Raw genomic sequence first — 14,712 nt, forward strand, 5'->3', positions numbered from 1 at the left:
TAATATAATAACACAAAGAAAACAAAATTAGATAATAAATTAGAAGGACCGTTTAGTTAATAACAATCAGAATCAGATACTTTTATTGCCAGTGTTATCAGAGGATGGATGGATGGATATATATTTTTTATTTTTCAACTATAATTCTTCAAGGGCCACATTCAATTCTGTGAATGTTGTTAGGGGCCGTCGAGCAAAAAGAAAGACGAGAAAATCCCTAAAATAAAAGTACATTCATTAGACCGTGACATTTATTAAGATAAATAAGATGCAATTTTATTCTTATATATATATATGAGTGGTTTTCAAAACATTTCTTCAAATAACTTTAAAAAAAATATCTTGAGGAATTAATATATACTCAAAAAATTACACACAAAAAAGAGGGAAAATGTAAATGAACAATAAATAAAAAATACATTTGTTAATGTATTAGAAACATTAATACATGATCATACTATGATCATACTTACTTTGTCCAGGTCTGGTTTAAGCGCTTTGTGATTTATATTAATATAAATTACTTACTTACTTACTTATAGATAAATAGAAATAGAAATAGAAATAGAAAACGTTTATTCATCCCCAGAGGGGAAACACACTTTTACAACAGCACAATGAAAATAAAGTGCAAAGAAAAATTAAATAAATAAAAGAGATAATAAAATAAAATAAAACGATCTTAAAAATATACAAATTATTTACAATATTAGAAAATTAACACTATTAACAGAATAAAATAAAATAAAAAAAATAAAATAAAATAAATATAGATACCTTTACCTTTACCCTTTAAACAGTTAGTGTAGTGTAATAGAAAATAAACATTTACACATAATAGTTATTCGGTTGTGTAATATATATGAATTGAAAATAATAATCATTTGTAAAGATGCTCATAAACTGTATTGTTTTAATAATAAAGTGAAATTGTTTGTTAACAAAAGTAATTCCGCGTCACCGGCTCTTAGAGACTACATTACCCAGCCTGCCTACGCAGCGGACGTGACGTCACACAGAGGCTTATAAAGCGGCTCGCCGTCGGCGGCGTCAGACGGATGCGTAGCGCGGGTGAACCTGCCGAGGGAGGCGAGCGATGGGACGCGCGCGGCGGTGACAGCCTGTGTCCTGGAATCTACGAGTCCGAGCCCGGGAGTCCGAACCCGGGAGTCCGAACCCGGGACCAGCACCACGTCCCGGACGCGCACGCACGGACGGACGGCGCGCGCACGCGCTCCATCCACACGCGCCTGCGATCTTCAGCAGCCCCTCGAGAAGGATGGCTCGGGTGAGACGGTCCGTGCTAAAGTTGACCCGGCGGTGTCCTCTGGATGGCGCGGAGCCGCCGAACCCGCCTCGGTAACTGGAGGAGCGTGTGTGGAGGATTCACACACACACACCTCTGACCCCGACACGGGAGGCTTTCCAGGGGCTCCTTTTTTATACACGTATAGATTTCTTGGTTTTATGCGCAGAAAAAAAATGACGCTTTGAGCGAAACTTAATCCGCTTTTTTTGCGTCATCATCAAAGACAATATTGGTTTAAAAAGAAACTTGGATTATCGTGGATTATACAGAATAATTTAATTTATTATTTATTTTTAATTATTTATCTTGAGTAACTCAATCCTTTGAATGAAGTCCTGAGGAGCGACACGTTTGGGTTTCACCACGAGATGATCCGGACGTTCCCGGGAGGAGTCCCTCACCTGCGGTGACCCCCCCCCCCCCCAGGTGTGCCCCCCACCCCCTCATGCGTCTTCCTCCTCGGGACCCCCCCTCCTCCTGGACCCCCCTGTGGCTCGTGTCTCTGTTCAGTGCCATGGGCTGCATCCAGAGCCTCCGCTGCAACAAACCCAAGAGCTTCCGAGACAGTCTGCTGGTCCTGGAGGTGAACGCGTCCATAGACCAGAACCCCACCAGCATCGACGAGACCTCCAGCGTGGTCCTGCGCTACCGGACCCCGCACTTCCGCGCGTGCGCGCGGGTCCTGGTGCCGCCCGTGGCCGGCAAGGAGACCTGGACCTTCGGCTGGATCCAGGCGTGTAACCACATGGAGTTCCACAACACGTACGGAGACAAGGGCATGTGAGTGGAGTTTTGTGTTTTTTTTTAACGTTTTAAAATGTTTTTTGAACCAAATTTCAAGTTCCTGTTTTTACTCAAATATTTAACTAAAAATAACTCAATGGTAAACTTTTTTTCTTTTTTTTTTCACATCAATACAACAAGTTATGATTATTATTATTATTATCATTATCATCATTATTTTAGCTGCTGTTATTATCATGATATCAAATACGGATGAAGGAATTAAATATAGTAGAAGAAAATATAGAAGTATTGAAAAAAAGTATTGTAGATAAAAATGTCACGTTGTAGTAAAATTGTACTGAACTTTTATTTAATCGTTCAATTATTCATGTAGTTATACTACGTTATAATATTTTTTCGAAAACCGGAAATTCTATTTGACGGACAGGAAGTTGTGAAAAAGAGCTTTTGTGATGTAATAGTTGCTTTGTTGTAATATTATCTTTGTACTATTAGCATGAGTACGTTTTTGTTTTTGTTTTATTAAGTTCAGGAAAAGTTTCAGTATACTTGTATTTCGAGTAAGATCTCGGATATATATTTTTGCAATTCTTATTACTTTTGTTGCTGATATTATCACAATAACACGAGTACAGGAAAAAATATTGCAGTATTGATAAAAGTAATGGTAATTATAAACAATGTCACATTGTCATAAAGTTGTTCTTAACAACTTTTTATTCATCCTTATTGTAATAACTCCCGTCTCAGTATTAGTTGTACTTATCAAATACGTTATAAAGTTAAGTATATACGTTATTATAATTTTACAAAAAACGGAAATTCTATTTGACGGACAGGAAGTTGTGAAAAAGAGCTTTTGTGATGTAAAAGTTTCTTTGTTGTAATATTATCTTTGTACTATTAGCATGAGTACGTTTTTTTTTTAGTTTTATTAAGTTCAGGAAAGTTTCAGTATAGTTGTATTTTGAGTAAGATCAGATATAATTTGCAATTACAAATTATTATTTTTGTTGCTGATATTATCACAATAACACTAGTACAGGAAAAAAAATCGCAGTATTCATAAAAGTAATATTAATAATAACAATGTCGCGTTGTAATAAAGTTGTACTTAACAACTTTTATTTATCCTTATTGTTATAACTGCCGTCTCAGTATTAGTTGTACTTCAAATACGTTATAAAGTTAAGTATATACGTAATTATAAAAAAAAAGCGGAAATTCAATTTGACTGACAGGAAGTTGTCAAAAAGAGCTTTTGTGATGTAAAAGTTGCTTTGTTGTATTATTAGCTTTGTAATAATAGCGTTAGCATTTTAGTGCATTTTTTAATTAAGTTTATAATTTTTAATTAATATAATTTAAGTAATATCCGAAATAATAAAAGTTTTAGTGATTATAAAGTGTATTATCAATTGTCAGTGCTATGAAGATAAAAGTGTAACAGTCATAACTATGATAGATGATATTAATAATTATTATTAGTGAATATTCTTCATATAAATATTTACTTTAATGTTCTACCGCTGGAGCCTGTCCCAGCTAGCTTGGGTGAATGGCAGGACATACAGAGACACACATACAGTCAGACAAATACTCACAACTACAAACAATTTAACTTTTAATCATTTTAGAACTACATTTTATTGACAATAAGATGGTAAACATGGCATCACACATACATTTGAATCTTTCTTTTTTATACGTCACACCGAAGGAAACTTTTGCATAAAGATTTACAAAGTATAAAATCAAGAAAAAAATCGAAATGAATGAAAACCCGACAAACCTTTTCAAGTTCTTCACGATCCTCTTTATGCTACTGTGGGAGGAAACTTGAGTAACCAGAGTAAACCACTAAACCACTTTGTGCTCCCAAACTATTATAAGTATAAAATTATATCAAGTATTGTATATTAAAAAAATAGGTTATTATATATATTTAAAGATTTGATGATATTAGAAGGATCTTACCTAGTGATGTTCTTATGAAGCTTCATGAAACAGTGTCATTATCTTCAGAGTCCAATAGATGGTAGTGATGTGTAGATGAAGCTTCATGAAACAGTGTCATTATCTTCAGAGTCCAATAGATGATAGTGATGTGTTGATGAAGCTTCATGAAACAGTGTCATTATCTTCAGAGTCCACTAGATGGTAGTGATGTGTTGATGAAGCTTCATGAAACAGTGTCATTATCTTCAGAGTCCAATAGATGATAGTGATGTGTTGATGAAGCTTCATGAAACAGTGTCATTATCTTCAGAGTCCACTAGATGGTAGTGATGTGTTGATGAAGCTTCATGAAACAGTGTCATTATCTTCAGAGTCCAATAGATGATAGTGATGTGTTGATGAAGCTTCATGAAACAGTGTCATTATCTTCAGAGTCCACTAGATGGTAGTGATGTGTTGATGAAGCTTCATGAAACAGTGTCATTATCTTCAGAGTCCACTAGATTGTAGTGATGTGTTGATGAAGCTTCATGAAGCAGTGTCATTATCTTCAGAGTCCACTAGATGGCGTCTCTGCACTATTTTCCTTTGGTTTGAACAACTGTTCTAATGAAAGATCATTTTTAAACTGATGGCGCCACCTACTGACCTCTGAACAACATGACACTGTTTCATGAAGCTTCATCAACACATCATTAGTCTTAGGTGTTAAATTTAATAAAATAATATTGTATTGAATGGATACAAATGTTAAACCATCGTTACAAAATAATAATAATCAGTGAATTAGTACAGAAATGTTGGTATTTTATCATTTATTCTCATTAACAAAAGTGTATTTTCTTGGGTAACCATGGAGACGGACAGGAAGTGAAAGTCAAACTCGATTGTTCAGTTTGCTAACTAGTGGTTGAGCTTCAATAGCGTGTTTCAGGATCCAGTGAATTCACGCTAACACATGCGGTCGACCACAAGTGTTGACAATGTTCTTTATCTTTCCGCGTCGCAGTGTTCGGACGCTGTTTAAGTGCTGCGCGGCTAAGATTAGAGACCCCGCCCCGGGCCCCCCTGCACTGTGGGGCCCCCACACAAGTGTGCGAGGGCGAGAGAAGTGCATGGTTGGGTCAAAAACATGCGTCATTTCTTTACCTCTTTTTTCAGCTCACGGAAAAAAACAGTTTCATGACCATGTAAGTGATAGTTTTAAGTTGAGATATTTACTTTAAGTGTGGTTGAGTTTACACTGTAATGCTGGCACTGAAACCATCAACGTTAAATTACTCTTTACCGTATGATACATATGTATGGAAGTATATTGTTTTGTTTTTTTAAAGCATTGAATAACTTTTTTGAAAAATTACATTGAATTATTTTCAAGATTTTTTCAAGGTTTTTTTTTTTTGTATTGATTTCAATACTTATTAATAGGTTGAATTTTGAATAAAATAATTTAATAAAAATTAAAATATTTAAAAAATGGATGGATTTTTTTTTCTTACACATAAAGTTTTTTGTTTTAATTCCAATAATTAAAAATAAATGTTCAAAATTAAACATCTTTTAAAATTGTAGCCTTTTAATGCAATATAAAAATGTTCAATCAAGTAGATCAGATGGTCATTTTTTTTGGTATTTGTAATCAATTGAATTCATTTATTTAAGAAGAGAAATTCTGAAAAAACAACATATCAATAAAAAATAAATAAAGTGTTACATTAAAAGGCAAAGATATACTTCCATGCACCACTTCCAAGGTTTCACACAAACATGGAAAATAAAAACTCGCTTCTTCTTGTTCGCCAAACAAAATATAAATGTAAATTTACCAGGAAGTAGTCAAACTCTCACTATGCAAATACATCCATTTTACTTGTGTTGGAAGTCTCTGTGTAATCGTTATAATTGATGGTTTATTTATGTAAATGAATGTCTGTCTGTCTGTCTGTCATGTTGATTTTGATACAGATGACAGTATTTAAGACAAGATTAACAGATTATCAACAATTAAAGGGACTTTGATTAACCGTAAAACTAACTTTAACTTTTAATTTCTTTTTGAAAACATTATCGAATGTACTTTAGAATATATTTTTTATCCTTCTCTCTCTCAGAATGGAAAACAAAACAAAGAAACGGAGACGAACAAAAGCAAAAAGAACTAAAAAATACAGTTCTGTGACTTTTAAATGACAATTAAATGAAGTTAATAAATCAAATTACGAATAGAAAACAAAGAAATGTTTATAAAACAATGTTGGAAAACTAACTTTAAAGGAGTTTTGTTACAGACCATTTTATGAACAGACATTTTGTTCAATTGTCAGATTGTTATACTTATATCAAATCCCATTATACATCTTAAATATTTATTTTTTATTTTATAACGTGTCCGCACTTTATGATCAATTATTTAAACAAGTACTTTATAAACAAATGTCAATTATTGCGATTATACCAACATTAACTATGACCTTTTTTACTTTTTTCAAACATGTTTATTGACAAACAAATATTACAAACATGTACACACACATATATATATTCATATTTATTTAAACAAACAGATGAACTTTTAAAATAGATCAACTTTATTGAAATAAAATACAAACAAAAGTCATGGAAACACTTAAAAACAAAGAAAACTAACATGAACAAAGAAACACAACACGAGTTGAATCAAGACTTTCTCTGTATCTCCAAGTGGATCTTCGGTTCTCCTGGTGAGGAATTCTGGGATGCATTCAAGGCGTGGACTCTGAGGAGCTGCTTCTGATGGTCGTCGTGCTATAATTGGAGCGAACAGCTGAGGACGGTTAATGCCGATGATTTTTCGCTGCCGACTTCAAATGATACACTTGAAATTCTCCAACCGCGTTCATTCTCCAATCTTTGTGTCGTCGCTCGCCCTCTTTTTTTTCCCGGAGAGTCGGGAGCGAGTATTTATACTCCGACGGGCCGATGACACGCCGGAGTGAAGCGATAAGACGAGGCCCTTAAAAAGGCTAAAAATAGCGGCTGTGAAAGAAATCTTTGAAGCGCGTACGAGAGTAGAAAGACTCGACAGGAGCGCGTGGAAAGTAAAGCTCGCAGTAATTGATGTCATTAGCAGTTTCACTTTACCTTCGCTCTGGACGCCATGATCTGATCTTCGTCATCTGTGATCGGCTAATTCTCCTGGCGGCGGTTGTTTACAAACAAACGTGGACGCGGAGGATGAGCGGCAGTTGATTTACTACACGATTCACCGGCTCAGAGATGAAGACGCTTTGTTTGAATTTAGATGTTTCGTCACAGGAAGTTTGAAGTGAAGAACAGGAAGTGACGAGACTTGAGCAACGACTCCAAACTTTCAAGTTCCCTGAATGGCTTCTTTTTAAAAAATGTGAAGGAATGATTTAGAGTCCAAAGGTCACGAAGCTCCGTGTCAAATAAAGACGAACAGGAAGTGAAGCCACGGACGCCGCAGTCACTTCTACGATGACAATCGATAACTTCTGCTGCTGCAGCCGTTTGTGTGTTTGTGCTCAGAAGTGACAGCAGAGAAGTCACTTGAATAATGACGCAGTGATGCAACAACTCATGAGGATCAGAGAGGGTCTGAGACACACATGTGGAGACACAAACGTATGAGAAGGTATACACACACATGTGGAGACACAAACGTATGAGAAGGTATACACACATGTGGAGACACAAACGTATGAGAAGGTATACACACATGTGGAGACACAAACGTATGAGAAGGTACACACACATGTGGAGACACAAACGTATGAGAAGGTATACACACATGTGGAGACACAAACGTATGAGAAGGTATACACACATGTGGAGACACAAACGTATGAGAAGGTATACACACATGTGGAGACACAAACGTATGAGAAGGTATACACACACATGTGGAGACACAAACGTATGAGAAGGTATACACACATGTGGAGACACAAACGTATGAGAAGGTATACACACATGTGGAGACACAAATGTATGAGAAGGTATACACACATGTGGAGACACAAAATGTATGAGAAGGTATACACACATGTGGAGACAAAAACATATGAGAAGGTATACACACACACACGTGGAGACACAAATGTATGAGAAGGTATACACACTTATGTGGAGACACAAACGTATGAGAAGGTATACACACACATGTGGAGACACAAATGTATGAGAAGGTATACACCCCTGGAGACACTAACGTATGAGAAGGTATACACACACACATGTGGAGACACAAACGTATGAGAAGGTATACACACACATGTGGAGACACAAATGTATGAGAAGGTATACACACCCCTGGAGACACTAACGTATGAGAAGGTATACACACACACATGTGGAGACACAAACGTATGAGAAGGTATACACACACATGTGGAGTCACAAAGATATGAGAAGGTATACACACATGTGGAGACACAAACGTATGAGAAGGTATAAACACACGTGGAGACACAAATGTATGAGAAGGTATACACACATGTGGAGACACAAACGTATGAGAAGGTATACACACATGTAGAGACACAGAAATATAAGAAGGTACACACACATGGAGACAAAACATATTAGAAGGTATACACACATGTAGAGACACATCAATATATAAGGTACACACACATGGAGACAAAAACATATAAGAAGGTATACACATATGTAGATACACATACATATAAGAAGGTATACACACATGTAGAGACACAGAAATATGAGAAGGTACACACACATGGAGACAAAAACATATAAGAAGGTATACACACATGTGGAGACACAATCATATAAGAAGGTATACACACAGATGTAGAGACACGTACATATAAGAAGGTATACACACATGTGGAGACACAAACATATAAGAAGGTATACACACAGATGTAGAAAAATACGTATGAGAGGGTATACACAACATTATGGAGACAGACATACTATATAAGAAAGTATACACACATGTAGAAAAAGACATATGAGAAGGTATACTCAACATTATGGAGACATGCATACTGTATAAGAAAGTATACACACACGCATGTGGAGACACAGACGTATAAGAAGGTATACTCAACATTATGGAGACATGCATACTGTATAAGAAAGTATACACACACGCATGTGGAGACACAGACGTATAAGAAGGTATACACAACATTATGGAGACATGTATACTGTATACGAAAGTATACACACACGCATGTGGAGACACAGACGTATAAGAAGGTATACACAACATTATGGAGACATGTATACTGTATAAGAAAGTATACACACACACATGTGGAGACACAGACGTATAAGAAGGTACACACAACATTATGGAGAAAGACAAGAAGGTATAGACACATATGTGGAGACACAAACAGATGAGAAGATATACACACATTTGGAGACAGACATGAGAAGTTATACACACATTTTGACACATCGATATGAGAAGGTACACACCCATGTGGAGACACAGTGATATGTGAAAGTATACAGACACGTGGATACACAGATATATTAGAAGGTATACACACATGGAGACACGATATACTGGAAGGTATACACACATGTGGAGACACAGTGATATGAGGTACACACACATTTATTTATGTATGGGGGACAGGAAAAGAGGACACACACACACACACACACACACAGAGAGACACTCATTGATGCTAGCATAAGGACATACACATGGAGAATCAGACAACGAAACTTAAATAGAGCAAACACTAATGCGATAACACACATGTGGAGACACAGACATATATGAAGGTACACACATTTTGATGACACACATGTGGAGACACAGACATATATGAAGGTACACACACATTTTGATGACACACATGTGGAGACACAGACATATATGAAGGTACACACACACATTTTGATGACACACATGTGGAGACACAGACATATATGAAGGTACACACAGGTATAGTGTATGTATTACAGACAAGCATACACAGTGAGTAAAGGAGGCTAGCATAAGGACATACACATGGCATGACACACTCGAGGAGGTACACATATACACAAACATGTACTGTATGTACTGTATTTATGTACTGTATTTATGTACTGTACCACGAAGACAAGACACAGAGACTCATATGGACACACAAGGAGACAACAAAAAATGAACAGAGGGAATGTTTACTGGACGACACACACATGTGAAGACACACACGGATATAAAGGTACAAACACATACTGTACATACGGAGGGACATACACAAGGAAAATCACACACCAAAAATTGGAAAGAGGGAACACCAACAAGATGACACACACACACCCACACACACACACACACACACACACACACACACACACACCCACACCCACACACACACACACACACACGGGTCAAAGAATCCCAGAGAAGCTCCTACATAGAGAGTGTAACGGAGGATCACAGAGACCCTTCTCGCTAAAAGTCAAACACAAAGAGACACTTTTGGAAAAACACACAAAGGGAAGCGCACACAAAAAGCCAACAAAGATGACACACACACACACATACAGACACACACACAGAGCAGCTCTTGGCGAGGCATTAATGCAGAGATATTCATGGAGGCTTGAACATACATGTGACACACATCTATGCAAACATGAAGACACACACACACACACACACACACACACACGCACACACACAGGGAACAAATACAGTCGCACACAGACTCATGGAAGGCTTTAATCTAACACCAGGATCACTCGACGCATGGAAACGTAATCAAGATGAATATTCTTGAACGTGGAATTAATGCAGCAGCAAAAGTCGAGTGGATTAATCTTTTTTTTTTCTTTTTCACGCGATGCGCACACACACACACACACACGCACACACGCACACACGCACACAAACGCACACTAGCTTGTGCCTGACTTCCTAATCTGAGCCCCGGGTGAGTTTTATATAAATCTCACGGCTGGATCGAGCCGACGGAACGTCATGTTTCCGGTGATGAAACGTGTCGACTGGTCGAACGATTCTCAGAGCGATGGGTCGGTCCAGAAGCTCACGGGTCGATACCGTCGTTCGCTGGTTTAAATAAGTGACGGTCGTGTGTTCATCTGGTGACTAGTGATGTGTTGATGAAGCTTCATGAAGCAGTGTCATGTTGTTCAGAGGTCAGTAGGTACACGTCATGAGTTAACTTACGCTAGTCAACGAGGTAAACTAGTGACCATCTCAGGGAGTTTTGACTTGTGTTGTAAAGTTGTAGCAAAATAGTTCTTGTAATCTTCTCCTCGGAAGAGAGGGGAGGAAGAGAGGGAGGAAGAGAGGGAGAAAGAAGGGAAGGAAGAGGGGGAGGAAGAGAGGGAGAGGGGGAGGAATAGGCGGAGGAAGAGAGGGAGGAAGATAGGGAGAAAGAGAGGAGAGGGGGAGGAAGAGAGGGAGAAAGAGAGGAGAGGGGGAGGAAGAGAGGGAGAAAGAAGGGGAGGAAGAGGGGGAGGAAAAGGGTGAGGTAGAGGTAGAGGGGGAGGAAGAGCAAGAGGGGGAGAAAGAGGGGAGAGGAAGAGAGGGAGAGGGAGAGGGGGAGGGAGAGGGGGAGGAAGAGAGGGAGGAAGAGGGAGAGGAAGAGAGGGAGAGGAAGAGAGGGAGGAAGAGAGGGAGGAAGAGAGGGAGGAAGAGGGAGAGGAAGAGAGGGAGGAAGAGAGGGAGAGGAAGAGAGGGAGGAAGAGAGGGAGAGGAAGAGAGGGAGAGGAAGAGAGGGGGAGGAAGAGAGGGGGAGGAAGAGAGGGAGGAAGAGAGGGAGAGGAAGAGAGGGAGAGGAAGAGAGGGGGAGGAAGAGAGGGAGGAAGAGAGGGAGAGGAAGAGAGGGAGAGGAAGAGAGGGAGAGGAAGAGAGAGGGAGAGGAAGAGAGGGAGAGGAAGAGAGGGAGAGGAAGAGAGGGAGAGGAAGAGAGGGGGAGGAAGAGAGGGAGAGGAAGAGAGGGAGAGGAAGAGAGAGGGAGAGGAAGAGAGAGGGAGAGGAAGAGAGGGAGAGGAAGAGAGGGAGAGGAAGAGAGGGGGAGGAAGAGAGGGAGAGGAAGAGAGAGGGAGGAAGAGGGAGAGGAAGAGAGGGGGAGGAAGAGAGGGAGGAAGAGAGGGAGGAAGGGGGTGAGAGACTCAACCTCTTCCTTCTGATGCTCTGCAGGAGAAGAAGATCTTGTAATGCTAACGTCCACCTGCTAGCTTGATACGTCGGTTCCGTTGAATAACACGAGCGTCTCCTCAGGTCCAGCTGGGAGCTCCCCGACCTCCGCGACGGCAACATCCCGGCCATCAGCGACTCTGACGGCGTCAACTACCCCTGGTACGGGAACACGACGGAGACCTGCACCGTGACGGGCCCCACCAGGAAGGAGAGCCGCTTCACGGTCAGCATGAACGACAACTTCTACCCCAGCGTGACGTGGGGGGTCCCCGTCAGCGACAGCAACGTGCCTCAGCTCAGCGGCATCCGGCGCGACCAGAGCTTCACCACCTGGCTGGTGGCCGTCAACCAGGCCACGTCCGAGACCCTGGTCCTGCAGACGGTGCGCTGGAGGATGCGGCTCCACATCCGCGTGGACCCCGACAAGCCCCTGGGTCAGAGGGCGGCTCTGAACGAACCCGTAGCACAAGAGCAGCCCCGGATCCTGGGCAAGAACGAGCCCATCCCCCCCAACGCCATGGTCAAGCCCAACGCCAACGACGCACAGGTGCTAATGTGGCGGCCCAGGAGCGGCGAGGCCGTGGTGGTCATCCCACCCAAGTACTGAAGCCCCCACCGGATCGGCCTTGGATACCTACCAGTATCATCCTTTTCTTTTTGTACCTCACCAGCTCTCGTGTTCCTTCCGGTATTTATTTTGTGTGCGTGTCGTGGAACTGGAACCAGCGCCGGGAAGAACTGGAGCGAACAACCTTCTACCTTGAAACTGGATCTCACTGTGCTACACCCAGAACTGACCTTTGACCTGCAGTCCAGGAGGAATAAACAACAAAAAAAAAAAACTTCTTCTGGCCATTTAAAAAGAAATTAAAAATACAAATGTGTATTTTATTAAATACTTTTTTTTGGATTTCATCCTTTAGTTTAACGAGTATTCAGATCCTGCATCTAAACTGATGGTAAACTCACAGGAATCTACTTTAAAGCAAACATCTCAACGGTCGATAAACGTCTCGGGTTCGAATCCCGATTTTCACGTGGAGCACGAATGGAAGCGTATCAGTGACATCAGAATATATTATACAAGTTTAAAAGTGTTTTTCTCATTGAAATGGGTTTTTAAAGTATCGACTTATTCATGTTTTTAAAATCTCAATTCAATAATTTATTGATGAAAAGGTAGATTTTGTGTTTTTTTTTAAATAATTGTTAAAAAAAAAAACTACCCAAAATACTATCATTTTTGTTTTACACATAGAATTTGATATTTTTATTCCATTAATTCCAAAATAAAAGTTCTAAATTCAATGTTTTTTCATTCATAGCCTTTTAAATTCAGTATAAAAATGTCAGTATTAAACCAGACATTACCAACAGAGCACCGAGCAACGAACCTTCAGCCAATCATTGTAGCATCAAAAGGCTACAAATGAAAACAACATTGAATTTAGTAATTGTTTTGAGTTTTTTTCAACTATTAGATATATTTTATGATTAATAAATGTATTTAAAAATAAAATACAGTAATTGAAGCTTTCAATATAGAAATGATTGAATTGAAATATAAAAAAATAATAATTTAATGCTTACATTTAAAAAATAAAATAAAAGTTTACAATTTTAAAATGTTAAATTCAACTTATATTCTGATGTCGCTTATATACTTTCAAAGTACGATAGTTAACTAATGCCTTGATATTAAGGTACTCCAGGAATGCTCACTTCCAAAACAACCCTGGTTAGCTGGGACAAGCAATAATAAATACGGGAGAAAAATTAATATATATATATATATAATTATGAGGGGAAAAAATGTATTTATTGCGGCTTTAAGGTCAGTAAATATGACGAGACGTCTTGAGTTTACACTTTGATGCAGCTTTGAATTCAAAGAAACGTTTGATTCTTCGACGAATCAAAAGATACTCGAACCACATTTGTTTTCTATTTTATTGTGTATTTATCCGGAGTGACTTCAACATGCTTCCACGCTCGGACGCGCACAGGATTCTTGTGTTTTAATACCACTTGTGTTTTTGTATTTATAGGCTGGGAAAGTGCATTTTTAACCGTCCAGGCTTCGCTGCACTGAAGGTGGTTCAAGAAAACATGCAAGACATTGGATCCACGCTGCCTTACGTTTACATCGCTACTGCAAACGTGTTCGCCTTAAACCCTTTTCTTCGTCATGTCGTCCCGACTCTTCCGCCCAAAGAAAACGTTTCTGTTTCTGAAAGAGTGACAACTTCCTGTCTGAAGACGCTCAGTTGCCAGAATAAATGGTCGTGGACTCGTTTGAGAAAAAGTTGTTTCCCTCGATTTGTTGATTTTGTCGTTTTTTTTTTACTTCCTCCGTCCGACGAAAGATGAAGTAACTGCCGAGTATTTTGACAGATAAGAAAACGGAATTTAATGTTCCTATAAATAACCATCGACTTCCTTTAATGAACTTTTGAACAGTAATTATTTCACCGTTAACATATTATTGTCAAATGGAAATATATGTTGGATCAGGAAAAAAAACAAAACAGAAATAATAAAAAATAGTTTG

The 14,712-nt window shown here is 39.0% G+C and overlaps 1 protein-coding gene across 1 annotated transcript; it reads left to right on the forward strand.

Moving 5' to 3' along the window:
• The first annotated feature begins 1,067 nt into the window (after positions 1-1,067).
• fam78ab (family with sequence similarity 78 member Ab) lies at positions 1,068-14,466 on the forward strand. The gene is made up of 2 exons (XM_087790729.1): positions 1,068-2,089; positions 12,243-14,466. The coding sequence occupies exons 1-2, from the start codon at positions 1,755-1,757 to the stop codon at positions 12,766-12,768; spliced, it is 861 nt and encodes a 286-aa protein (XP_087646855.1). The 5' UTR covers positions 1,068-1,754; the 3' UTR covers positions 12,769-14,466.
• The last annotated feature ends 246 nt before the right edge of the window (positions 14,467-14,712 follow it).

Source organism: Callionymus lyra, chromosome 5 (genome assembly GCF_982586985.1).
Source record: "Callionymus lyra chromosome 5, fCalLyr1.hap1.1, whole genome shotgun sequence".
Taxonomy (NCBI): Eukaryota; Metazoa; Chordata; class Actinopteri; order Syngnathiformes; family Callionymidae; genus Callionymus; species Callionymus lyra.

Coding starts and splice junctions, on each gene's coding strand:
- fam78ab (XM_087790729.1), top strand. CDS start 1,755: ATGCGTCTTCCTCCTCGGGACCCCCCCTCCTCCTGGACCCCCCTGTGG. Junction 2,090..12,242: donor ACGTACGGAGACAAGGGCAT/GTGAGTGGAGTT, acceptor GCGTCTCCTCAG/GTCCAGCTGGGAGCTCCCCG.